The sequence below is a fragment of the Mesoplodon densirostris genome, chromosome 9 (genome assembly GCF_025265405.1).
Source record: "Mesoplodon densirostris isolate mMesDen1 chromosome 9, mMesDen1 primary haplotype, whole genome shotgun sequence".
Taxonomy (NCBI): Eukaryota; Metazoa; Chordata; class Mammalia; order Artiodactyla; family Ziphiidae; genus Mesoplodon; species Mesoplodon densirostris.
This window is the reverse complement of record NC_082669.1, coordinates 96,181,419-96,206,816: the sequence shown is the minus strand read 5'-3', so window position 1 is coordinate 96,206,816 and position 25,398 is coordinate 96,181,419. Positions and strand designations below refer to the sequence as shown.

Below are 25,398 nucleotides of genomic sequence, written 5' to 3'. Positions count from 1 at the left end.
GGGCCTCGGGTGCATCCGTTACCCCCTGAATAGGAGCACAGTGGGAGCAGGTGTGTGCCCTGCAGCAGGCCAGCACCTCATACCAAACAACCCTGAAAGACTGACGGGGCCACACTCCTCTTAAATACTTTATAACAATCAGAAACTACAACCATCAAAATGCTTTCAGGACAGCCCACTCCAAAACATCCTGCAAGGCTGAGGCAGGGGCAACCTGGGCTGCGAGCATTCAAAACTGGAGACTGCCCACCCTCCTTCACCCCTCCTGCTCCCACTGCATCACAGATCTTCATCGTCAAACGTCTCCATGCACCTCAACATTACCATCTCATCGTCGACGGGAAGGTCTGGTTCCTGCAAAACAGGTAGAAGAGGATTCAATTTTATTTAAGGGCTCTGGGCCTCAGGCAGAGGAGAAGCCCCCATCATCTCAGGCGTGCCCCCCTCCCTCTGTCTCTCCCCCACGTCTCTTCAGTGGTATCTTCTTCTCCAGCTTCCAGCCAGGAAGTTAAGAGCAGTGGGGGGCAGGGAGTCCATTTCTATTTCACTCCACTCAATACTCTCTGATCTCCAGAATGGCTTCTCCTGGATTCAACAGAACTGACTTCTTTCCTCTCCTGGAGATTTCTGGGATCCCATAAGAGAGACGGGGGCAATCTTAAAGCTTTATCCAAATGCCCTCAACAGAGGATGGTAAATTACACCATGATGCACCCACCAGCTGTTTCAAAAAAAAAAAAAAGGAATGAGATCCCTCTCTATCCGTAGGATAAACTATTTTAAAAGGGCAAGGTACAGAGCAATGTGTATAGTAGGCTACCATTTGTGTTTGAAAGATTATATAAATATCTGGAGAATATCTTTGGATGGCTGAACAGAAACTGGTCGTGGTAATTGCCTTCAGGGAAGGGAATGCGATATAGTAAGCAAGGGACAGTGGTAGGCGAAAGACTACGTTTTCTTTGTATATCTTTTGGTAACTTTCGAACTTTAAACCATGTTCATGGGTTAGCTGTTTGGAGATAATTTTTTAAAAGAAACAGCGCTATGTCTGTTTAGCAAGGGTTTCTCAGTCCCTTAACAATGACCCCAGCCAACCTCTCTGACTCCCCATTACCTCTTCCCCTAACTGTACGTTCCTGGGTTTGTGTTCTTCCTACCTCTCCCCACCCCAGCAGAAAATCAGCCCTGTAATTTTTTAGCCCTGATGGTTAGGGGTTGATCCCCTTGGGCCCCGGGAAGCACCCCTAATCCAGCCAACCATTTTATGAACGTGGGACCTGGTCCCCAAGGTGACGGCCAGATTGGGGGTGACTCTGCAAATGAAGCCTCTCCAGCTCTGGAGAACGGTCCTCACCGGCTGTGCTCTACTGATGGGGGAGGGGCGCACAAGAGCCAGGGGATCCAAGGGTGGGGAACAGCTGGTAGAAGGAAAATCACCCAGTCCCATTGTTCAGGGTGAGGATACAGCAAAGGTTGAGAAAAGAGGGAGTCGGAGCATAGTGGTTGCCCGGAGGCTAAGCGTCCTGGGAGGGAACCACACGCTGGAGTCTCCATCACACAGAGTGCTTGAATGTCATTCCAAATGTTCTGGTTCCTTAAGCCTCTGAGAACGGTGATGAGGCGTTTTTAAACTGCAGATTTGTGAAAGCACTAGGCTGTGAGAGGTGTTTGCTGGAACTGGGTGCTGAAATGTGTTGAGTAGTTTCCCTCTAATCCATATCCTCCTGAAACCTATTGGGAAACAGAGTCTGTGCAGATGTAAGATCAGTTAAGGATGTCAAGCTGAAATCATCTGGATTTAGGGTGTGCCCTCAACCCAAATGGCTGGTGTCCTTACAAGATGAGAGGGACGGAGAGATACACAGCAGAAGGCCATGTGAAGACGGAGGCAGTGACTGCAGTGAGGCAGCTACAAGTCAAGGGATGCTGAGGGTTGCTGGGAGCCACCAGGATAGGGAAAGGCAAGGAAGGATTCTTCCCTAGAGCGTTCAGAGAGAGCATGGCCCTGCCAACACCTTGATTTGGGCTTCTGGCCTCCAGAGCTATGAAAGAATAGATTTTTGTTGTTTTAAGCCACCAAGTTTGTGGTAATTTGTAACATCAGTCCTAGGAAACAAATACAGGTACTAATTAAGTTTCATCCAACCACCTCCCATGAAGCTGACAGCGGGGGACAAATGGGGAAGAGAATGCAGTTGCCCCCTTTACAAACCATCTACCAAAGCCTGAGGCCTCCTGCATGAGGACACTCTTGAACAGCCTGTTCAAAATACAGATTTCTGGGGCCGCATCTCGCAACACTGGATGGGAATCTTGGGTGTGGGGACATCAGGAGTCTGCATTTCCAATGAGCTCCCAAGGCGATTCAAGTCTGAGTACCTCTGCTTTCCATGGGTGCTCCAGCCCTGCCTGTTCTTTCTTTCCTACCATGTGTAGAGAAAGGAAGCAGGGAAAGCAAAGACTGTCCCATCAATCCATTCTCAAAGCCTTGGTAAAGTGAACTGACTTCACTGTGTCGAGAGAAAGGGACACAGTGGTCAGAGCCGGTGGCCAAGGGTTGGGAGGCGGAGAGCAAAGCGCAGGGAAGGGCCCTGGCTCCAAGTGGAGATTCAAAGTGGTCTTGGCAGAGGGAAATGAAGGGTTTGCGGGAAGAGGGCCCCATGGAAAAGCTGTCCGAATTATTTGAGACATTTTCATCACTATCACTTACCTTTTTTAATGAACAGCTATAGTTTTGCTAAATTCGTGAGAAGATCCATGGCTATGAACGTGAAAGGGCCTGTCCCCTTGGCAGCTCAGGTGTAACCATCCCCCACCGTGGAAGCTTCCAGGAATGGGCCTTCTAACCAAGACCCCCCACAGTGCATGTCCCCGTGGGCTGCACAGTCAGCTTTTTGGAAGCAGAAATTAATATCCTTCAAAAGCTGGCAGCAAATATTACCCAGGGGTCTCCGAAGACGATGAAACGGTCCGGCCTCTTAGGCCTCAAGGAGTCACACAACGTGTAGGAATGCCTGCGAAGGGCCAGGCCCCTGAGGTCTGGTCCCGGCACCAAGGGACTCCCAGGCTCAGGTCTGCCCTGAAGAGCATCCTTTTGTCTCTCCCCTCCATCTCCCCGGACATCCTCCGTTTCACAGGATGCATTAGGCTGAGGTCAACCACCCGTGGAAGAACGTCCCTGCGCCGTGGTGTGAGCTGAGGGGGCTGTAGCCGGGTCTCCCCTCCAGAGCCCTTCTCGCCCTCCGAGGGGAGGTGAGCGGAGGCCTCACTGTACCCTGCTCCGTCCTACCTGTTTGAACTGAGTGTTAACACAGCACAGGCCTTTAAAAAAACTGACGATCTGCATGTAGAGCTGAAACTTCTCCTCGGTGTTTTCTGGGTTGCAGACAGCCAGCACGGAACTGACAGCAGAAAGGAGGAAGAAACAGCAAAGCTTTAGAATCCTAACGATTGACCTCTGTTTGTACCCACTAAAATATCTGGGTTACGGTGGGAGCCAAGCACTTTGAAGCACGCAGCCGAGCCCTCCATGGAAGGTTTGCATGGCCCCAGTTCCAACATCATGTCTGGAAGCTGCTGGGAAAGCGAGACCACAGGGAGGCAGGCTCGCATGCCTAGCTTAGTGTTCTGAGCTGTGGCCTGTGGAACAAGGAGCGAGATTTCCTCTCCTCCCAGAGTCGGGCTCGTACAGCAATGCCGCACGGGTCTGCTCCCACCGGTGGTCGCCCAGGCTCGTGGGGCTCAGGGCACGATCAAGATCAGCCCCTTGCGATGCCTCCGCTCAGGAGGTCTAACACGGAACATGGGCCTGGCGCAGAGGGCAGGCTGCTTCCTGGGACAAGGGGAGAAGCCTGCCAACAGGACCGTAAATCAGGCCTGGACAGCTGACTTCCTGCTGGAGTGAGGTCTCACAGTCAGCGTGGGAACCCCTGGCAGCAACCCCTGCCTTTTCTAGGGAAAATAGAAAAAAAATTGTTTGAATTGGTTGGTTTTTGTTCCATCAGTAGAATGAGGAGTTCCAAGTACACTTTGGCCACTTTTCAACAAAATCGTCTTCACAGCCCAAGCCCAGCTCAGAAATAGGAGCGTCTGTCTCCAGCCAGTTTCGGCCAAATCAGACTCCACACACAGCTGGGAAGAGCCTGAGTCACCAGGGAAAAGCGCTTTGAGAATTCTGGGCAAGTCTGGCTGGGCTGGGGGCGGTGGGGTGGGAGCACAGGAGCAAATGCTGCCCCCTGACCTGCCTGCAGGCGGCCAGGGCTCCAGGCCATAGCCACAGGCCTCGGGGAGAACGGACATGTTCTTTGGGATCACGAGGACATGAACGTCAGCCTCACTCCCAAGGCAGAAAAACTAAATTTTCTTGCTTCTTTTTAGCCAGCTATGCAAAGGGCCTGTGCCTTCAGGCTGTAAGACCACAGCTTTTCAAAGTAGCAAGGGAATTCCCATCCTAAACTTTCTGAGAAAACACACCTGTTTTCTTTTTTTAAAACAAGCTCCTTCTTGTTTTAACATCTCCCCAGATGCTCGTCTCACTTCAGGGCGTCAGCCATCCCCTCCTCACCTCCTTCCACATCCTTCCCATCAGCACTGCGAAAAGCAGCTTCTCCCCTTGTGCGACTCAGAGCCCAGGGCACCGGGCCTGTTTCCACGTTGGCCCCGGCTCTCTGTGGCCCAGAGCCCACCGCCCACCTCTTGGGCCAGACCGACTGCTGTCACCTGCCCATCGTCACCTCACCCCGGGGAACAGTGCAGCACAAGCCACCTGGAGTTGATAACCTGGTATGTCTCATCCCTGGGCCACGATGGAAGAACTGTCTCCTCTGAAGAAGCCCCAGACAACATCATCCCCAGGGCAATGGCACAATCCTAGGACCTACTTTGAATCACAGAAAAAAGTGGATTTCCAAGAACTTCCACGGAATTACGCTCCCTTCTGAGAGGCTGCAGGGGTGAGGCTCGTAAACACCCCAACAGGGGTGCCCATGCACACACACACTTACACACTCATATACACACACAGTCTCACACCCCCTTCTTCACCTGGAGCTAGATGTACTTGGAGCCTCGCTTTTGTCCAGGAAACTTGCCACATCGAAGGCATCTTCAAAAAGGATCTGAAAGGAAGCACAAAACTTCATGTGTCAGAAATACCCCTACACTTTGACATTTGCTCTGGGTGGCTGGGGGAGAGATGCATAGAAAGCCTCTCTACCCCTCAGCCCCAAATGGGTGCATGTTAAAGCTGAGGCCCAAACCCAGGCTCTTTCCTTGGTAACCTTTCCAGAGGATGAGTATTAAGTTCTTGCCCACCCAGAACAAACTGCCAACCCGAGAGGTGGCTGAGAGATGGGGAAGCACCGGGGACCGTGGTCTCCTCCTTTTAAAGAAAGCAGGAGCTCAGATGCGAGATGCAACAGCCAGAGGTGAGCCTCAGTTTACACTGGAAAGGGCTCATTTACACCTCCCGAGGGGCAGAGACTGTCTGAGCCCAGGATCCACAATCTAGCGGTTTCATGCCAGGGCAGCTGAACAGAAGTTAAGGGGGCTCGGGGGTTAAGCTGCAGGAAAGCCGACTGCCAGCCCTGCCACTCACTAAGCTGCGACTTAATTTCCTAGATCCCAAAGGGAATCACAACAGTGCCTACCCATAGGGATGCTGCAAGAATTAAATGATGTATGGGAAGCACCTGGCACATTAATAATGGCTCAAATATGCTAGCTATTATTGAATACTATGTGCTTTGTAAAAGAAACACAGGTTCATCTCGGAAATTTTGGAAAATAGAAACAAAGTTAAAATCACTGAGAAACAGTCCCACCCAGAGATGTCCATTGTTGACATACTGATCTGTTTCCTCCAGTCATTTCCCGGGGCATATTATAGCATATGTTTCCAATTTTGGAATCTTGCTAGTTAGAAAGTTCTCAGTTCTGTTTTTTAAAAATTTGTTGACAAATATTAAATATTCCACGGGAACATGATATACACTTAGCATTGCAGGATTTAGTAAATAAAGATACAGGATGGGGCTTCCCTGGTGGCGCAGTGGTTCAGAGTCTGCCTGCTGATGCAGGGGACACGGGTTCGTGCCCCGGTCCGGGAAGATCCCACATGCCGCGGAGCGGCTGGGCCCGTGAGCCATGGCCGCTGAGCCTGAGCGTCCGGAGCCTGTGCTTCGCAACGGGAGAGGCCACAACACTGAGAGGCCCGTGTACCGCAAAAAAAAAAAAAAAAAAAAAGATACAGGATGCTTGGTTAAATTTGAATTTTACATAAAGAATGAATAATTTTTTGGCATACAAGTGTCCCAAGTATTGCATGGACAGTCATATGAAAATTTTAACTAGCTGTGCTTTTTACCCCTTCTATATGGGAGTCAAGAGGGCATTCTCTGATCCTAGTTGGCAGGTTCTAGCAGGTTCCCCAGGGTCTCCTCCCCTCTTACCTGGGGACACATTGCTCTTGGTCTGGAGGCCTTCTGTCTGCCCTTTGTGTCTTTTTTTTTTAAGGTTTTTTTTTTTGATGTGGATCATTTTTAAAGTCTTTATTGAATTTGTTACAATATTGCTTCTGTTTTATGTTTTGGTCTTTTGGTGGCAGGGCATGTGGGATCTTAGTTCCCCAACCAGGGATTGAATCCGACCCACTGCATTGGAAGGTGAAGTCTTAACCACTGGACTACCAGGGAAGTTCCCCACTTCATGTCTTCTTACAATTCACTTTCCTGGAACTGAATTCCCTGGGACTCTGGAATTATGAATTGTCCTCCTGGCGTTCTGGACATTTTCTGGTGTCCTTCTTTTTGATATCCCTTTGGTCACCTCAAAGACGATTTGGGAAGGGGTCACTGAAAGGCCTGGGCTCCTGTGTCCATCAGCACAGAAGCCCATTGTCTCCGTGGTCCTCCCCAGCAGGCCTGAGGCAGGGACGCAGGACCTAAATTCCTTCCCTCAAATCAATCAGCCCATCACAATCATAGGCCACATACCATCCTCACCTGTGCAAACCCCTCTCACAAGCCAGCTCTTGGGGGCAGCATGGCCAGGCTCTGAGGTCCTTCTGGGGCACCCCGCACACTTACGGGGCTGCACCTCTCAGAAGTCAGGGGCATTGTCCACCTGATCCCGAGTCCAGGGGTTGGCCCCAAACGCAACTGTTCCACAGCAGAACCTCTCAGGTGGACCAGGAGCTGCAGAGGTTTCACTGCAACTAATTTAGAAGCCACAGCAGGAGTAACTGGCTCTGTCCCTACCCTGGGCATAACTGTTATCTGTTCCACTCACCTTGTCACTCAGCCCTGGGCTGGCCCAAGGCTGGGGACGGCAATGCAGGCAGAGCCCTGCTCTGGGCACGGTTAAGAGACTCTGCTGCCAGCTTCCCTCAACACCAGAAGAACGTGAGCCCTTAGCCTTCTTTGTTGTGGGACCCCAGGGCCAGGCACTTTGAGGCTACAAAGACATCTACCCTCGCTGATGCTTGCCTTGGGTTGAGGTCTTTTGGGGCTGGTTGGCCCTGCTTTGGCCATTATGGAGGAGAGCTCACAGCCTCTCATGGTGGACCCAACATTCGTGGATAGTCAGATCAGAAGTCATAGTCCAGTGGAGTGGCGAATGGGGGATGGGGAGGGGGCATGGGTGGTAGCGGTTGACTGTGGCACATCCGCCCTGCAAATTCCCTCGACTAACACCCGCGGTCATCAGTCAACCTGGGGTGCTTGTTCAAAATGAGATTCTGAGCCACCCCCTCGGGGACTCGGATTCAGTGGGTCTGGGGTACTAGCCAGGCACCTGCCTTTTTTTTTTTTTTTTTTTAAAGATTTATTTATTTGGCTGCTTTGGGTCTTCGTTGCGGCACGTGGGATCTTCGTTGCGGCATGCGGGATCTTTAGTTGAGGCATGTGGGATCTTTAGTTGAGGCATGTAGGATCTACTTCCCTGATCAGGGATAGAACCCGGGCCCGCTGCCTTGGGAGCACAGAGTCTTAGCTTCTGGACCACCAGGGAAGTCCCCAGGCACCTGCCTTTTAACTAAACTCCACTTGGGAAACATCAGGGGAGATCACAGAGGGTAGAGCATAAATAGGTGACCAAAGGGCAGAGACTTGAAAAACTCTGTGATGAAGGATACAATGCTTGAAGCAGGAACTATGTGCCCTGGACAAGTCCTGCCACATGCTAGGCCTTGTCTGTGAACTGGAAAGACTGGACAAGGTGACCACTGCTCTCCAGGCCTGGGCCCTGGTAGCTGGGAAACCTCCCAGAGAATGGGGCCTCCAGGGCTGGCCCCCCAGCATTAGAGGCACTTGGAGGAGGTTCTCCGGCTCTAAGACTCCCCAGAGAGACACTGGACGTCCTCTCCAAGGGACCACCCGTGGAGGAGTATTTGGAAAGTCAGGGTAAAGCAGGGGGTGGGGTCCACGGAAGCTAAATGTCCCGCAAAGCACTAGACAGGCGCGGAGAGCAAAGGACTGCCCTCCCCGTTAGACAAGGGAGGGCAGATGCAGCCGCAAGTGGTAGCAGCGGCCTTCTGAGGCTGTCCTAATTCTGGAAGAGCAGCTGAGGGGCCCAGTTTGATCTCAGCGCTGAGCTGACCGCTAACCTAACGCCACCCAACGCTCTGCATGGCTCACCACGGCTGTTCTTGCTGCTTGAACGCCGAGAAGCACATTTATAGCAGAGGCGTGGCTGCCTCCTCTGCGTACCGCAATGCTCTTTGGGGTGGGAGCTGACCTGCTCTCAGGGGTTGGGCCTGATTGGTCCTATCTTGATTACTCATTGGCTCAGTAATCTGGCAATCTGGCCAGTTCCGGCCAATGAGAGGGCAGGAGAGGTATGGTGCAAATTTCTGGGAAAGTTCTTCCTTGACCCTTAAGAAAGAGGGGCAGGGAATCTCTTCTCCTACCTGATGTAGAAAAGGAATAACAACTTGATTGCTACCAGCTGCCGTTCCACAGTCACCACACGAGGTGGGGGAAGTGGGGTGGGCGGGGAAGGTGAGATGCCGGCCTTGAGACAGGCAGAGCAGGCAGACGGGAGGAGCCCAGTCGGCGGCGACGTCGCAGGGAGACGAAGCGGAAGTCCTCCTGCCTCGGGCCCTCCCTGGGTGTGCCGAGTACATTTCCTCTTGGTTTAAAGAGCGAGTAACTGGAAGCCGAAAGAATCCTAGTGCGTACAACCTTCTAAACCTTCTTTTCTGTAATCCCCATGGAAAGGCCAGGAAAGTAGCAGGGGAAAAATAACTGTGGTTCTGTGGTTGCGTATATGATGTCGGGAAAATCAGAAACTTACCGCGCGCGCCAGAATCCAAACAGCACCTCCAAGTTACTGTCTGACCCGGGCAGCTCCCTGGCGTCTCCAGGCAAAGGTGATGCCCACCCTCCACCCCACCCGTCGGTCCGCTCACCTCCTCGGGGGTGGAGACGAGCGAGCAGCTGGCCCCCTGGCTTTCCACTCCGCTGTCCTTCACGCTGCCCTCGGCACAGGCCGGCTCCTGACAGGCCCCCGCGAGGCCCAGGAGGCCGCTGTGCTTCTGCGCCCAGGCCTGCTGGAGGCTGGCCTTCCTCTCCTCGGAGAGGGTCTGCCACATGTGGGAGATGGCCGCAGACACGATGGGGAGGGTCCCCTCCTGCGAGGAGACGATCCCGTTCTCGGTCAGAAGGTCCATCGTCTGCTTGTAAAAGTTGAGGTACCTGCAACAGAAAGGGCAGCAATTCCCGGACCTGAAGCCGGTGGCCTGGGGTCCCGCCCAGGCCGGCTCCTCGGGATCCCGTGCTGGTGGGGAGAGGGGAAGCGTGCACAGCACGCAGGCCTTGACCTCGCTGTGCTTCACCAGGGACTCAGCCTCACTAGCCGCCGCCTGCCCTGCCACTTGCAGCGTAGAAGCTACCTGGGGGGCCATGGAAGACTTAGCTTTGTGCTTCGGGGTCCCTCCCCAAGTCCTCCCAGCGCCCCATGTGGAGCTCTCTGCCGGACAAAAGAGAGGACGAGAGGCAGGGCAGGCTCGGCTCTCCCCGCGAGGGAAAACTGCTTCAAGTTTAGAGCCCAGATATGTGCAGATATGCTATGACCTCGCTTTAATTTGGAAGCTGTGGAGCGAGCCTCCTTCTACTGGGCCCGCCCCTCCCACATGGACGTGGAGGGCCTCAGGTCTGTGGAGGAGCGGTGAGGGACAGGGGGAATCAGAGCCATCCATCCACTGCCTTTCTTACTCCAAGATTAATTAGTAAGGCTGCTGAAGCAGACCTGTGGTGTGTGTGCAGCAGTGGGGGTGGCTTTAGCTCTCATATCCCACCCACAGGCCCCCCAAAGTCACCCCAAATAAAGTCAGTCTAAGGAAACACAGTTCACGTGCTATGCAGATGTGGCTTCAGGACTATTTCTCTGGCTCCTCTGCCAACTTCATCCCTGAGCCCCCACCACGTGGAAATCCTGGAGCTTCCATGACTCGGGGCCTGCAGGACGCCCCAGGTGGAGCACCTGTCCCCTTCCCCACAGGGGCCCAGCTCTTCACACCGTTCAAATTCCAAGAGGTCTGGCAGCAAGGTGACTGGGGAGTTTAAGAGCTCCACGTTTTTCTCCTCTGCCTCTTCCTCCTCTTCCTCGTCCTCCTCCTCCTCCTCTTCTTCCTTCTTAACCTCCTTCCTGACTGCCTCGATTGGGCACCAGGTGTCGGAACCTTTCTGATGAACTGTATTTAACATCAGACTGGGGAGGAAATGGAGACAAGGTAATCCCTCATGAACATCAAGACTGAAATTCTTGACACAGTTTTAGCATATATAGACTAAGGGAAAAAAAAACCTAGATGATCATCTCAATAGGTGCAGAAAAGCACTTGGCAAAATTCAACATCCATTCATGATGAAAACTCTCAGCAAACTAGGAATAGAAGGGAATTTCCTCAGCCTAATAAAAGGCATCTACAAAAAACCTACAGCTAACATCATACTTAACAGTAAAAGACTGTTTCTCTGCTAAGATCAGGAATAAGACAAGGATGTCCTCTCTTACCACTTCTATTCAAAATTGTGCTGGAGATTATAGCCTGTCCAATAAGGTGAACCAAAGAAATAAAAGGTGTACAGATTGGAAAGAAGAAATAAAACTGTCTTTATTTGCAGACAATGTGATTATCTATGTAGAAGATCCCAAAGAATCTACAAATATGTGACCAGAACTAAGAAGGAAGCAAGGTTGCAGAATACAAGGTCAGTATACAAAAAACAATAGTATTTCTATATACTAGCAATGAATAATTGGAAATTGAAATTTTTAAAAGTACCAGTTACAATAGCACCAAAAACCGTGGTTAAATACTTAGGTTTAAACTAAAAGCTCCATCTAGAAAAGAAAAAAATGAATAAGTTGGGCTTTATAACGTTTTTAATTCTGCTCTTCAGAAGACAGTTTTAAGAGACTGAAACAACATGACACAATTTGGAAAACCAGGACTTGTACCCAGAATCTCTTTATACTGATAGGAATAATCCCCAAGGTATCAGGTTGAGTTAAAAAGCAAGTGTGCCAGAAGAAAACATAGGAGAAGTCTCAACCTCTCTTTCTCTCTCTCTAATCTCAGAGTGGAGGAAGTCTTTCTGACTATTCACCCAACATCAGGTGCCATTATAGATGGACAGATTAGACTTCATTTTTGCATGGACAAAACAAAAAACAGAAACATTGAAAGCAAAATAGGAAAACAACCAACCAAGGTACAAATGTTTGTAATCCATATACTAGAAAGAGGGCTAATTTCTTATGATACATAAAGCCTTTCTACCACTAAATTAGAAAAAGACCACCAACCCAACAGGAAAGTGGGTAAAGAATAGGTTAAAAAAAGCTCCCAGGAAATACAAATGATCCTGAACAAAGGCACTTAAGTTCACTCATAATTTAATTAATTAATTAAAATATAATAATTATAAAATGTAATTAATCTATTCCTCTGCTGGTACCACAGTTTTAATTATTGTAGGCTTATAATAATTCTAGCGAAAAAAATCCTCCCTAATTAATATGATTCTGAAAGAAATTTAGTCATCCTCATGTGGACAAGTGATACAAGTATTAATAAGATTTTAGTATGTGATAGTGGTCGTATGTTAAATCAGGAAGGAGAGGATGGCTTATGTAATAAATGTGGTGGGGTCAGTAGCTAACATCTGCCTCACTGAGATCATCTCCCAGGCTGATTTCCAGGTGGGGCTAGTCTGGTTTCTAAAACACACACACACACACACACACACACACACACACACACACACACACACACACACACACACACACACACACACACACACACACACACACACACACACACACACACACACACACACACACACACACACACACACACACACACACACACACCATTCGTGCCTCCACCCCCCGGCGACCAAAGCACTGCAGAGTGTGATTATAGGTGATCGTGTCCTTCTAATACTTTTCTGTATTCTCACGTTGTCTACCATGTGAATTGAATTTAATTTAATAATCTATCATTTCCCCCTGATTATTTCCCTTAGGATATAATACACATTTATTGTTTAAAAAATTGGAAAATACAGAAAAGCACGGAGAAGAAAATAAAATTCATCAGTAGTAACCCCACCGAAAAAAGAGGGAACAGCATCACTTCACCTCGGCAGGCTCTCAGGTTCTGACAGTAAGCAGTTCGCAGTCCCCTTTTCAGAGTGAGTAAAATTGTTTATACACGTACTCCTGTACCTCCTCAGAGGCCAGCTTGAATGTACACTGTGCTGGGCACGCCCTGGGGCTACCAGAGGTGATGAGGGCCCGACCATTGTCCCCAAAGTCCAGGCCGCTCTCGAAGCAGCTGTGCAGGATGGTGGTACAGAGCCTGGGTCATCCTTTGAGAGCACAGCAAAGACTAAGTCTACAAAGTACACATCAAAAAGTGCGAGAGTTAAATGTTCAAAATGAGATCATAAAAGTACGAGAAAGACATTGCATCAGCCTCTCTTGTCTGACTGGGACATTATAAAGGAGGTTCCCCTTTCAGCATCTGTGACACCTGGGTGAACTACTTTTCCTTTCCTCTCTGAAGTTCAGTTTGGTTTTTCTTAGGTTCCTACGAAGCTTGGAAAGTAGGCAGAGATTTGGATTTTCATTATTTTCATATATATCCTCAATAAAGCCATTAGGTGAGTTTCTTTAAAAGCTATAACACGGTATGAACACTATGATCTCATTTCTCTACAAAATAATGAGCAAAATGAAAAAAACCAGGATATTCTTTAAGATTAACATTGATTTTCTTTGAGTGGTGAGATAATATGTATTTTAATTTTCTTTTTTGGGCATTTCTGTCTTTTTGACATTTTCTGTGAATAAGTAGGATTTTCATAATTGGGAAGAAATCCAATGCGTGTGATTCGAATAAAATAGAAAAGAAATCTCTCCAGCACAAGACTGTTCTAAACAGGTAAGCAGCACCTCTTCCTCGGTTCTGCGTTCTGGAGGGGAAAGGTGGGCTGTGCAGCTGTAGCAGCACTGTGGTAGTAGAACAGCAGATTCTAGGTCTCCTGGTGCTTGGGTGTCTTACCTGGGATTTTTGCAGTACATGCTGGCATATTCTTCCTTGACCTCCTCTAAGCTGTTTACATTCCCATCCTCCAGGTTGAAGGATTCTATGAGGGAAGTAGAAGTCAAGGGTCACACACGATTAAGTTGGGACTTTGTCCAGTCTCTCCTGCCTTTCTGGCCTGGGTGGACCCTGGGTGGTCGCTGAGCCCACCCAGGTTCAGTGTTAGGGAGTCAAGAGCCCAGTTTCACCTCTCCTTTTAGGTGTGGGGGGAGAGCACTAGAACAGGGGAAGAGTTTCTTGAACTGGACTTTCTCAGTCAAGACATGGAAAGTATCCCTTTCAGAATTCGGCGTTCACTAGCTTATGAAACCCAAATTCCCAGCCAGCCATGTCTCCCAGCCTGAGTGCGAGGAAGGGAGACAGCTTCTGCCCTTTGCTTTTGAGTTGGACACACCCCAGTCCACTTCTCTGGCCTCTCTGACCTGAGGAGGTCAGGCACCCTTCAACAGCACCTAGGAAGGAACTCATCGTGCTCACACAGCCCGTTGATGTCTGTCTGTCCTGCCAGACGCTAAGCTCCCTGAGGACAGGGGCATGGATCTCACCGTACCCCTGGCCCAGGTGCAGTGCCTGGCACACAGTAGGCTCTCAATAAATATATGTTCACTTGGCTTAACCCAATCTCCCTGTTTTCAATAGAAAGACAAGCCAGCCCTTCCCTGGGAGGTAGAGGGGTGGCAGGTAGGGATCTCTTACCTTTCTGCTTCAGCAGGTTAGCCAAGGTTTGTTCCAGGTCCTGAATATGATTCTTCGCCTTATTCAAAACCTGCCACTGAGGACAGAGACAGACAGTGCAGAAAAGCCAGGCTCCCACCACAGGGAAGGTTTTGCGGACACAGGAGCCCCTTTCCCGGCCTGAGGCCACCCTCCCTCGGGGGCAAAGCCCCAGTCCTTGACGCTGTGGACAGAAAAGGTAGGAAGTTTGTTCTGATCCACAGAAGGCATGACATTTACTTTGTATTCTGGAAATGGTTCTCACAGAAATACCAAAGTATTTGGAAACAATTAAGCTGAGCTCAGCAGACAACTAGGGTTGCACACTACTGTATACGCTACATGAAGTCGGCGTGGACGGTGACGGCACAGGTGGCCTGATGGACAGAGCTCCAGGCGGCACAAAGGCCCATTAACTTCTGCTCGCTTGTCCCAGCGTGCGACCGGCAGGTTAACATTAAACGTGCTAATACTGTTTGTTTGCTAAATGCGTACACTCTAGTTGATCTAAACTTTTTTTTTTTTTTTTTTTTTTTTGCGGTACGCGGGCCTCTCACTGTTGCGGCCTCTCCCGTTGCGGAGCACAGGCTCCAGACGCGCAGGCTCAGCGGCCATGGCTCACGGGCCCAGCCGCTCCGCGGCATGTGGGCTCTTCCCGGACCAGGGCACGAACCCGTGTCCCCTGCATCGGCAGGCGGACTCCCAACCACTGCGCCACCAGGGAAGCCCGATCTAAACATTTATCAAGTGCTCTGTCAACTTGAACTCTGAATTTCCTCTTCTGCAAGAGTAGAATCACAAGCATTTCTGCCCTCCCTCCCTCCCTCTTGTACTGTATGTAATATTACTGCAGTCAAAATGGTAACCGCAAGGTTGTTCAAAAATGAGAAACGCTAAATATTGTTTATTATGCAGACACCCCGATGCCTGTCAGGAGTCCCACACCTTCATCAGGAATGTATGAGGGCGAAGCTGTGTGCTTAGCCCGGGGACACAAGACAGCCCTGCTTTCAGGCCGCTGACATTCTAACAGGGAAGATGAGCATGGAAACGACCACTCAACGCACAAAACACAAAACAACTGCGTGTAACAGGTGCTAGAATTCAGTAAGCGCCGCAAAGGACTGTGGGAACGCACGGCAGCGGGACGAGGGACCCATCTAACTGGAGGGCTCGATGGAGCCGGGCTTCCGGGCAGCTGAGCTCAGCTGAGCCCCGGAGTATGCGTGGACTCTGAAGGGCTGGGGGACGCAGGCCTCGCTCAGGGAGCTGTGGAAAGAAAGGAGATGCGGAGGCGGTGGGAGAGGACGCCACAGCAGCCAGGGGCCCACAGCCCAGGGGCTGCCTTTCTAGACTCCCACTGCCCTGGCTGGTGCACAAGAAGGCTTGAGGGCAGCTCAAAGCACAGCGCTCTGAAGACCCAAAAGACAGCGAGAGGAGAACACAGTGGACTACAGGATCTCCTTTAGAGCAGGGGCCACCTGCTGTCCTACACCATCTGCTGCCCCCGTCCCACCCCGGCTTCAGGATTATACCGTTGGGTCAGCAAGGACTCCGTCCCCTCTTCGGACACGAGGGGCTGACAGGTGACCCGAACCTCAGGCTTGTTCTTAGGGTGAGGCAAGGACTTTCTAGTCCTCTGGTCCAGGCTGGTCACCTGTGTCCGCACAGCCGGGCCACCCCACGCTCACCTCGCAGTCTCACTACGTCAACTGGACCAGCACAGAGCCAGGTAAGCCGGGTGCAATTCATTGAAATTCTGTTTCTAGAACGGTTTGGGCAGGCTGATTTTCTTAGGACCTTTGTCTGGGTTGAATTGTGTTCCCCTCAAAAAGATACGTTGAAGTCCTAACCCCCAAACTTGTGAGTGTGGCCTTATTTGGAAATAGGGTCTTTCTAGAGGTAATCAAGTTAAAAAGAGGTCATTAGGGTGGGCCCTAATCCAGTATGACCGGAGTCCTTATAAAAAGGGGAAATGTGGATGCAGAGACAGACACACACAGAGGGAAGACAATATGAAGACACAGGGAGAAGACGGCCATGTAACTGGAGTGATGGCTCTGTAGACCAGGGAATGCCAAGGATTGCCAGCAAATGCCAGAAGCCAGAAGAGGCAAGGAAGTCTTCTCCCCTAGAGCCGTCAGAGGGAGCACGGCCCTGTGGACACCTTGATTTTGGACTTCTAGAGGCCAGACCTCTGAGACAATACATTTCTGTTGTTTTAAGCCACCTGGTGTGTGGTATTTTGTTTTGGCAGCCACGGACAACTAGTAACACCCTGCTACCACGCATACGTGCATCTCACTCTTGTAGAGCACATCCTTTCTCCATGGACATTACAAATGCAAAATTCAGGGTTGTCCCTCCAGCACGAAAGAGAAAGAAGGAGAGGACAGAAGACGTCTGATTTCCAGTCTGCCCTCTGGCTGTGCCGTTCCAGGCAAACTGTCTAACTTTCTGGAGCCCCACTTTCCTAAGTGACACTCCTAAGTGATACTAACATTCTAAACCACATATGACCATGCTCTGTTTTTCAAGCTACTATATTGCTGAACTCCACAGCAGGCCTCAGGAAGCCATGACTGTTGTCCCTGTTTAACAGGTGTGTTAACTGAAGCTTAGCGAGTAACCTGCCTCACGTGGACCGAGGCCAGTTAACAGCCAGGCTCTCAACCACCACATCGTGAGGTGTGAGTTTTAGGGGCTGCAAAGGGTTTTCCTCTAGATTCACTTCCACTCCTTACTTACCTGTTCTTTCTTCAGCTGTGCTGCAGTCTGTGCACACTTCTTCACTGGACAATGACCGGGACTTTGGGGTTTTTGTCACCCAGGGGACACAGAGCAGAGCTGTGCTGGACAAGCTCTTTGCTGAGAGGCCCAGATGTGGACTCTCTCTCCCCACCCTCACCTGAGTCCCGAGCCCCTGAGCCTGGCTCAGCCAGGAAGTAGCCCTCCCCATACCTCTCCTGCCACAACCCATAGCCTTCCAGAGGAGCACGTGGGACCTCTGTTGATATTCTTCCAGCCCCACTTGGAGCCCTGCACAAGGGCGCTCTGGGCACCTTCCTCTAATTTCCACAGAGGCCCTGGCCCTGTGCCCACTGAGGGGCTCTTCTGTGTGTCTTCCCTCAGCAAGGCTCTGGTGCCAGCTCCGGAAGCAGGATGCTCCCGCCCGTCAAATGGTCGGTCCCTCTCCAGAAGTGCAGCTCTGCACCAGCCCAGAGGGAAACCCGTTGTCTGGAAGCAGTTGCAGGGCATTGGGCTGGTCCAGAGAGATGGACGGGGAAAGAGGGCCAGGTCTGGAGCCCCCAACCAGCTGACAGGTCCTGTCTGGACTCCAGTTCCCTCCTCTTTTAAAAGAGGAGGCTGTCGGGGAACTCGCCCCTGTCGGAGACCTCCTAAATGCTTCCTGCAGTGATACCCACTCCATTCTCCCACCACCACCCAAACCCACCCAAACCTTCTGTGCTCCACCAGAGGCACTGACGAGCAATGAACAAGCTGCATAAGGAGAAAGGCAAAATTAAGATCAGGAAAAGATAAATGCCTACCTAGAGAGCCCTGTCCCCTAGGGAAAGACCTGGTTGATGCATGAAAACTGAGAGGCACACACGGGCACATACTGGGGGGTGTGCTTCGGGGTATATGTGTGTGCTCGGGCTGGGGACATCGGGTCTGGGCAGCTGCTAGAGGCTCACCACTGCCCGTGAGAGGGATGGGCATTGCAGTCACTGGCTCACCGGGCCTCTCGGGCCGTCACTTCCCCTCCGAGGCCAGGCTTGTCTGCAGCAGGTAGGTAAGGCCCGGCTCTCAGGCTTTACCCACATGCAGCACAGACAGAGCGCCATGAGGGGTCCGCAGCTGACTGCTGACCCACCCGGGCCGCAGCCCTCGGGGGCGGGAGCTCCAGGCCAGTCCCCATCTCGGCTCCACAGTCCCTCCATGCGTGGGACCTTTTCCTCCCTACCCTAAGGTCCCCGTACCTTTGAGGCTGTGAGATCAGAGTGGGAGTAAACGGTCTTCCTGAGGCTGCGGAAGAGCCCTGCCAGGGTGGCTCGGTGGCGGGCCTGAGACAGGCGTCTGCGGGCCACCCGCGGCTCGACCTTCTTCAGCTGTGCCAGGGGCCGGGGCGTTGCTCTGCCGCTGGGCTTGTTGTCTTCCTCAGAGGTCTCCATGAGAAGCTGCAATGTACAAAGCTTTGTTTGGCCCTAAATAACAAAGATACAACATTAAAGAAAAAGGAAAGTGGATTGAAGCAGAAAGAAAGGGAAACAGCTCCCAAGTAAAAGGTCCCAAACCAATGAGTCTAATCGATGACAGATACACAATAAATAACAGATGATACAAAATGTTATTGAAGCTCGACTCCTAAAACACAAGGCACTCATATCTGACTTACAGTTGAAGGGCACAGCTGCTTTACGCCAGGAAGTTTCCAGGACCTTGCAGGTACTCACCAGACACTTGTTAATTGACCACAGCGGCCAAGGAGAGCAAGCCATACCGAGACCGCATTCTTTACAGTGTGTCAGAGGTGGAACAAGTATGTGTCCCACCCTTTTTTTTTTTTTTTTTTTTTTTTTTTGGTGGTACGCGGGCCTCTCACTATTGTAGCCTCTCCCGTTGCGGAGCACAGGCTCCGGACGTGCAGGCTCAGCGGCCATGGCTCACGGGCCCAGCCGCTCCGCGGCATGTGGGATCTTCCCGGACCGGGGCACGAACCCGCGTCCCCTGCATCGGCAAGCGGACTCTCAACCACTGCGCCACCAGGGAAGCCCTGTCCCACCCTTTGAGGTCTTTCCTACTGTGAGAAGGCACCCCTCTTTGACTTGGGAAGTTGTTACACAGGTGTATGTAGTATATGAAAACAATCCATCAAGGTGTATTCTTTAGATTTGTGAACTTTTCCGCATGTACACTATACCTAAAAAAGAAGAGAACGCACTCTTCTACGTGTGAAAGCAAAAAGGTACGTGACGGCAGAGAAGTGGAAGCTGGTTTGTCTTGAACTGCTTCCAGTGGGTTCTGAAATGATGATTATGTTGTCCTTGGTCACATCTAACTTTACAAATCAGGAGCCCTTCTCTAAGAGAGGCGGTTCTAAGGCTGATAATGTAACGATTTTAATAAAAGATTGAGCCATGGATGGCTCTGCCAGCAATTTGAACAGGGGGCTGCATTGTCATCACCTCTATACTCGCAGGAGGTACTCAGCACTGAGGTTTGAGTGAATTAGGATGGGAGTTCTCCGCGGGGTCCACTCTCCCCTGAGCACAGTTCTGCTGGGCAGAGACAATGCATGACCTGGGTCGGTTTTGATGTATGTCAGCTACCTGGCGAGACCGATGAAAATACACATGCCCAGGCCCTGCCTCAGAAACACTGGATCTGCATCTCCTGGGGTGGCCCGGGCGTCTGTGTAGGTGACATGCTGCCCGGGTGATTCTGATGCTTTCCCGGATGAGCCACCACTGGGGCACAGACAAGCAGCCCCTCTCTCAAAGCACCTCAGCTGACAGCAGCTGGGAGCAAAATCTCCTTCGAAGAGGGAATATCAGGGAAGGAGGTGGAAGAAAGCTTTCTCACTAAGTTCTAGGGGGAGAACTGGCCACAGAGACCATGAACCCAATGAAGTAATGTGGGATTTTAAAACATCTTCTAGGTCTGACAGCAAGTCTCCCGTCGCCAATGTGGTCTTCACTAGGGTGTCCACTTTCCCTCGGTTTGCTTCTCAGAACAGTGGTGGGAAGATGGTAAGTAGGTGCCATTTTTGTTGCCTGCGCTGGTCCCTTTCAGCTCCTGTAACGTGCCATCGGTGTGGGGAGGACAGCCACAGAATCACAAAGGCCCATCCAGCCCGAGGGCTAGGTTACATCAGAGGCCACACTTTTATAGTCTCCAATTTCCAGACATCAACAAATCTTTAATACGGAGCAAAGTAAAACAGTGAAGGTTTTGAACTACAGACAGAAAAACAAGAAACTTTCAAACCGAAGAACATAGGTCTTCTTTACCTGTTTAAATTAAAGAGAAGTGCATGTGCCTGGACACCAGGGAATTTAGGTCGACAAATGGAGGAAAAAAGACCAGGGTCCTCCCAGCATCTCAAATTCTCTAGTAGTCTAGGAATATGAATACCAAAGGCCTCTGGGCTTGTGGGGAGTCTGGAGCTCTCCCAGTGCCCATGCTGATAATTTGGGTTTCCTCCCAGGCTTCTGCCCAAACATATTCCTCGGGAAATACCTGGATGGCTCTGGGGACTATTGAGTCACTGAATAAGGGTGCAGCCCTCTGCCTCTCCCATAGCCAGCAGACACTCCCGTTACTTGCTGCCTCTGAGGGCAGCCTTCTCTGCCTGCCGCTGGGGTGAGGATGGCACCAGAGCATCTGCCCAGCTGCCGGGAGCTGTGGCCTCCATCTCAGCCTGCCTGCCTCGGGCGCCCCAGGTCAGGAGCTGGGAGATGGGAACACTGCAGTAAAAGATGGGAGACGATCCTTCCACTCTGCTTTCAGTGGGGAATCAAGCCAAGGATCTAATCAAGATGTTAACCTTCATTAGACCTTGTGCAATTTTAAATATCCGATTCCTAGATGCTCCATCGTGCTCTCCACTAGGCATGATTTGCTATGATACCCCAAAGCCATTCTTTCCAAGGTATCGTTATTGACTTGCACTGTGGACCCAGCAGGAGCTTAGGTGGATATTTTTCACACAGAGCCTCTTGTTGCAATAATACAGATGGAGCTGTCCCATCCGCATGTGTGATCTGTGTGAAGGGGTCCTCGCCCAGGACAAGTACCACAGAAGTCATGTTCTTGGGTGGGGGAGGGGAGGGCAGGACCCTCCTCCGCCTTCTTGCAAACTTGGCTCTTTTGCTAGGAATGGGGGAATTAACGGTAAAAATGAGATCAATAAGTGATCTTTTATTTAAAAACAGAGCAAAACAAAAACAAACCTTTCCTCCTAAAGGTCCTACGCAGATACAAAGTGTGTTAGGGAAACTGCTCCCAGCAGTATACGTTACTGCCCTGCCCACCAACCCCTATTCTGTGGCCCATTCTCTTTCCTCCTACCGAGAATGCCTCCCTGCCCCCAGTTTCTACCTCTCTAGAGTCAGCTTGTCCTTCAGTTCCCAGTTTAAGTCCCAATTTCTCTGAGAAGTTTTTCAGCCCCACTCCACACAGATTTCTCATTTCAATCTTGTTTTGCCAACAAATCGGTACGATCCTTCATCAGGATCCATGTATCCAGTATCTAAAGTGTCCTTCTTGGGGTGCATCAGAATAGCAATAAGACAGGATAGCATTCAGAGAAAACCTTGGGGGCAGGAAATCATAGCGAATTCAACCCTGACCCAGAAGACCTCTCTGGATCCTAAGCATTTACAATCTCATGAATTCAGCTCTTGACAAGATTCACAGTGAGAAGCACATATTTGAGAAGCTGGAAAAGAAAAAGCCTTTGCAGGGGATCCCTGCCCATTGCCATGTGAGACAGGTGGGGAGGAATTATACAGGGGCAAGAACCTGGGTATCCTATTCTGGCTCAGGAAACGGGGCATGTTTGGAGGGTGAGTGTGAATGTCCGGGCATCTGAAAGGTGTAAGAATTGGGGGAACTCAGTACGGGGATAGTAGGTGGAAGGAAGCTAGTCCTACAAATCCACGGTGGGTAGGATGATGCAGGGATGCTCCCAGAGATGGTACCCGGCCAATGAGATGAACCAGTGTGGGAAAAGGCAGGATGGATTATAGATTGGCTCAAGACCTGGGTTGTAACTCTTTGTTAGCCAGCAGTGTGACTTTTTATGAGCCAAGAAACCTGAAATCTTAATTTCTTTATCTGGATAAAGGAGGTGAAAAAGTCCTTAACTAGATTATAGTTTAAACGTTCCACCCCTGGAAGGTCATTGTCACAATTCTGTGACTATCCGGAACAAGGGCAAGTAGCACAAGCTGCTCATTTTCCAACAGAAGTGGAGGAAGGAGCGTACAACAGCATGGGAAGCTGCATGGGAAGGAATTCTGGGGACTGCAGCTCCGTAAACAAATGTTTACTGGGCAATTTGTGCAAAGCCCATTCATTCTGAGGGAAACTGAGGCCAAAAATAATATTAGGCATTTCAGAATGGCCATAACTCTGATATCTTTTCCTTTCTAAAAACTTTTTACTGTGCTCAATTCTGTTCATTAGATCAGCCTGCTAAGCATAACCTTCAGTTGCACAGTTAGAAGACAGCTTCACTGATGCATTCTTCTAAAAAGGCATTTTGTGAAGGTTCATACTATCATGCCATAATTTTTATCACCTCTCATGTATAAAGCAAAGTATACTTTCACTACCAAAGACTTTCCAATTAAAACACCACTTAGTACCCATTTAGAGCTGACTTTTTTTTTTTTTTTTTGGTACGCGGGCCTCTCACTGTTGTGGCCTCTCCCGTTGCGGAGCACAGGCTCCCGACGCGCAGGCTCAGCGGCCATGGCTCACGGGCCCAGCCGCTCCATGGCATGTGGGATCTTCCCGGACCGGGGCACAAACCCGTGTCCCCTGCATCGGCAGGCGGACTCTCAACCACTGCACCACCAGGGAAGCCCAAGAGCTGACATTTTAAAAAACTCCCTAGGCTGAACTTTCAAAAACTATGACTTCACCTTCTCCAAGGTTCAGAGTAACTTTCAATCATTTTTAAGCATCAGTCTGCAAAACATAAGAGTGTGATCCAGTCTCATTAGCAAACCCTAAGCAAACGCATACAAGATACTGGATAATGTTTTGCAACCCACCAGCAGCTTCCTTTTGTTCCCTATGCTTATCAGATCATGTAAAAAAAAACATCCAGGGGCTTCCCTGGTGGCGCAGTGGTTGAGAGTCCGCCTGCCGATGCAGGGGACACGGGTTCGTGCCCCGGTCCGGGAAGATCCCACATGCCGCGGAGCGGCTGGGCTTGTGAGCCATGGCCGCTGAGCCTGCGCGACCGGAGCCTGTGCTCCACAACGGGAGAGGCCACAACAGTGAGAGGCCCGCGTACCGCAAAAAAAAAAAAAAAAAAAAAAAAAATCCAAAATCAGTCTCAGAAATATGTAGGGTGTCAAGATGACATGTACAAACGCTCCTATTAAAGTCTGGACCCAGACCTAAATGTTCACCTGTTTGGATCCAGGGGCTTGAATCAATTGCACGTACATAAACACCCACAAGGACAAGTGCACCTTTATGGAGCAGCCAGCCGGCCGGCGAGGTGAGAAGGTCAGTCCTGCCCCTCCACAGCGTTGAGTCGACTCTCACCCTCGGAGGGAGATGGGCACCCAGGCACACGACGTCCCCACTCCCGGAACACGTGGGCCGCCGGAAGGCTTGACAGCGGTGGCAGCGGTCACGGTCCTGGTGTGCCAACCAGAGTGGGGACCGTGTCTCCACCCGGGCCAGACAGACCCAGCACCTCGGCACAGGTGCAGGGACCAATCGCAGTGTTGTCCCCGGGCTCACAGCCAATGGGGACGCGCGGTGGCCAGCCAATGAGGGTGCAGGCAGTGGAAGAAAGTGTAACATTTTGTCTGAAGGCGGCACAAGAAGGCGGGGAGAGAGGGGGAGGGGCAGGGCTGAACTTCTCACCTTTGCCTGATGGCTCCTTTCCAAGCGGAGGCCCAGGGGGCAGGGAGGGGATACCTATGTCACCTCAGGTGCCCCAAACGGCTTGTATGTGCCCACAGAGAACTGAACGGATGTCCTCCGACTGGGTCTGCTCACCTGACCTGGAGCCCCACTATCTTCGACGGGGCTCTGACACCTGCCTTACGGGGTTATCCTGAGACTTAGAAAGGAGGAGGTCAATAAAGAGTCTAGAGCAGAGGCTCTGTCTCAGGGGAAAAGATGAGAGCGTGCAGGGGTGAGGAAATAGACGCAGAAAAGGGGGAACCCGGGAATGATGTTATAAACTAGGGAAGAAATGGGGGCGGGGCTTAAGAGGCGCTGGCAGAAGAGGCCTTTAAAAGGTGGGCTCAAAATAGCAAGAAGAATAGAGAAAAGGTGCTGACTCTTTGAGACAAGAGGAAACAGATATTCTTCCAGCTTAGGGGAAAAAATTCATTTTCCCCCAAATATAGATAGATTCGTGTGTCTAGGTTTCTTTTTTTTTTTTTTTTAACATCTTTATTGGAGTGTAATTGCTTTACAATGGTGTGTTAGTTTCTGCTTTAAAACAAAGTGAATCAGTTATACATATGTTCCCGTATCTCTTCCCTCTTAGGCTTCTTTTTGCTTGAATTCTTGCACCCCTGAATGTTTCAGGATGTGGTGTTCCCATGCCTTCAGTTTTACCCTAGGAAGCAGCAGCCAGGCCAGGTGCCCCTTGCTGCTCTCTGACCTGGGGCAAGCTGCTTCACCCCGGGGCAAGGGTGAACCTGAGGTCACACAGCCTCGCTGAAGCAACCTGGGCCTGGTGGCGCTCAGATTGGGGTTCTGATCCAGGATGCACCTCAAAGTGGCCGTGAGGATTACAAATGAGTTCTACCTAAAGCAGACAAATAGGGCATCTGGCATGCGGCGGACACTCCTGAAATTCAGCTTCGGGTTTTGGTGGAACATTAAATTAAACGTTGTGTTATGTAGAAAGAAACTGCCACATGGAAAGCACCCAGTAGGAGCAAATTCTCCCTCTCCTTTTCAAGGTGAATGTAAAATGTTCCTTTTAAAATCAAATTCTGCCTGTGTTGAGGTCCTATCCCTGCTGGCTGTCCATGACCCAGGGTCACGGAGGGTCCCTGAGGAACGGCTTTTCTCCCCTCCCCCACTCCCTGGTTTCTCTTCCCTGGGAGCAGAGGGCATTCAGGAGTCTGTGTACCTCTGTCTTGCAGAGCCTTACGTTTGCGCCGAGAGGGCACGCAGAGGTCCAGGAACCAACCTGCCTAGCCTTCATCTAGTCACCCCCTCCCCCCATCAACCACCACCCCACACTCATCTGCCTCACTGGATGAGGCCCACTGGGGAGCAGATCTGCACCCAGAAGAAATGCAGTCCTGGGGTGGGATGTTGCTAAGAGGGTTCCTTACCTGCCGCAGCCTGATTTC

At 50.8% G+C, this 25,398-nt stretch overlaps 2 protein-coding genes and 1 long non-coding RNA gene across 3 annotated transcripts in view; 2 read left to right on the top strand and 1 right to left on the bottom strand.

The window, feature by feature from the left end:
- Positions 1–178: 178 nt before the first annotated feature.
- STRA8 (stimulated by retinoic acid 8) lies at positions 179–25,398 on the bottom strand. Its single transcript, XM_060107657.1, has 9 exons — positions 25,381–25,398; positions 18,313–18,510; positions 14,312–14,387; positions 13,574–13,658; positions 10,519–10,710; positions 9,410–9,695; positions 5,047–5,120; positions 3,293–3,404; positions 179–354 (listed from the first exon to the last, which is right to left on the bottom strand). The coding sequence occupies exons 2-9, from the start codon at positions 18,502–18,504 to the stop codon at positions 280–282; spliced, it is 1,092 nt and encodes a 363-aa protein (XP_059963640.1). The 5' UTR covers positions 18,505–18,510; positions 25,381–25,398; the 3' UTR covers positions 179–279.
- On the top strand, positions 9,013–12,686 carry LOC132495724 (uncharacterized). The gene is made up of 3 exons (XR_009533332.1): positions 9,013–9,171; positions 11,127–11,213; positions 12,534–12,686. It is a non-coding gene; the product is annotated as an uncharacterized LOC132495724 (long non-coding RNA).
- WDR91 (WD repeat domain 91) overlaps positions 15,957–25,398 on the top strand; it is a 51,575-nt gene continuing 42,133 nt past the window's right edge. Inside the window, exons 1-2 of the mRNA XM_060107656.1 lie at positions 15,957–16,061; positions 19,992–20,082. Coding sequence (XP_059963639.1) covers positions 20,080–20,082 — 3 coding nt within the window. The 5' untranslated portion in view covers positions 15,957–16,061; positions 19,992–20,079. The remainder of the gene's footprint in view (positions 16,062–19,991; positions 20,083–25,398) is intronic.

What these genes read in the sequence shown, in the direction of transcription:
- STRA8 (XM_060107657.1), bottom strand. Translation starts at nt 18,504, where the DNA reads ATGGAGACCTCTGAGGAAGACAACAAGCCCAGCGGCAGAGCAACGCCC. An exon ending in CTGATCTCACAGCCTCAAAG is followed by an intron (nt 14,388 to 18,312) that starts GTACGGGGACCT and finishes CTCTGTCCTCAG; the next exon opens with TGGCAGGTTTTGAATAAGGC. An exon ending in CCAAGTACATCTAGCTCCAG is followed by an intron (nt 3,405 to 5,046) that starts GTGAAGAAGGGG and finishes TTCTGCTGTCAG; the next exon opens with TTCCGTGCTGGCTGTCTGCA.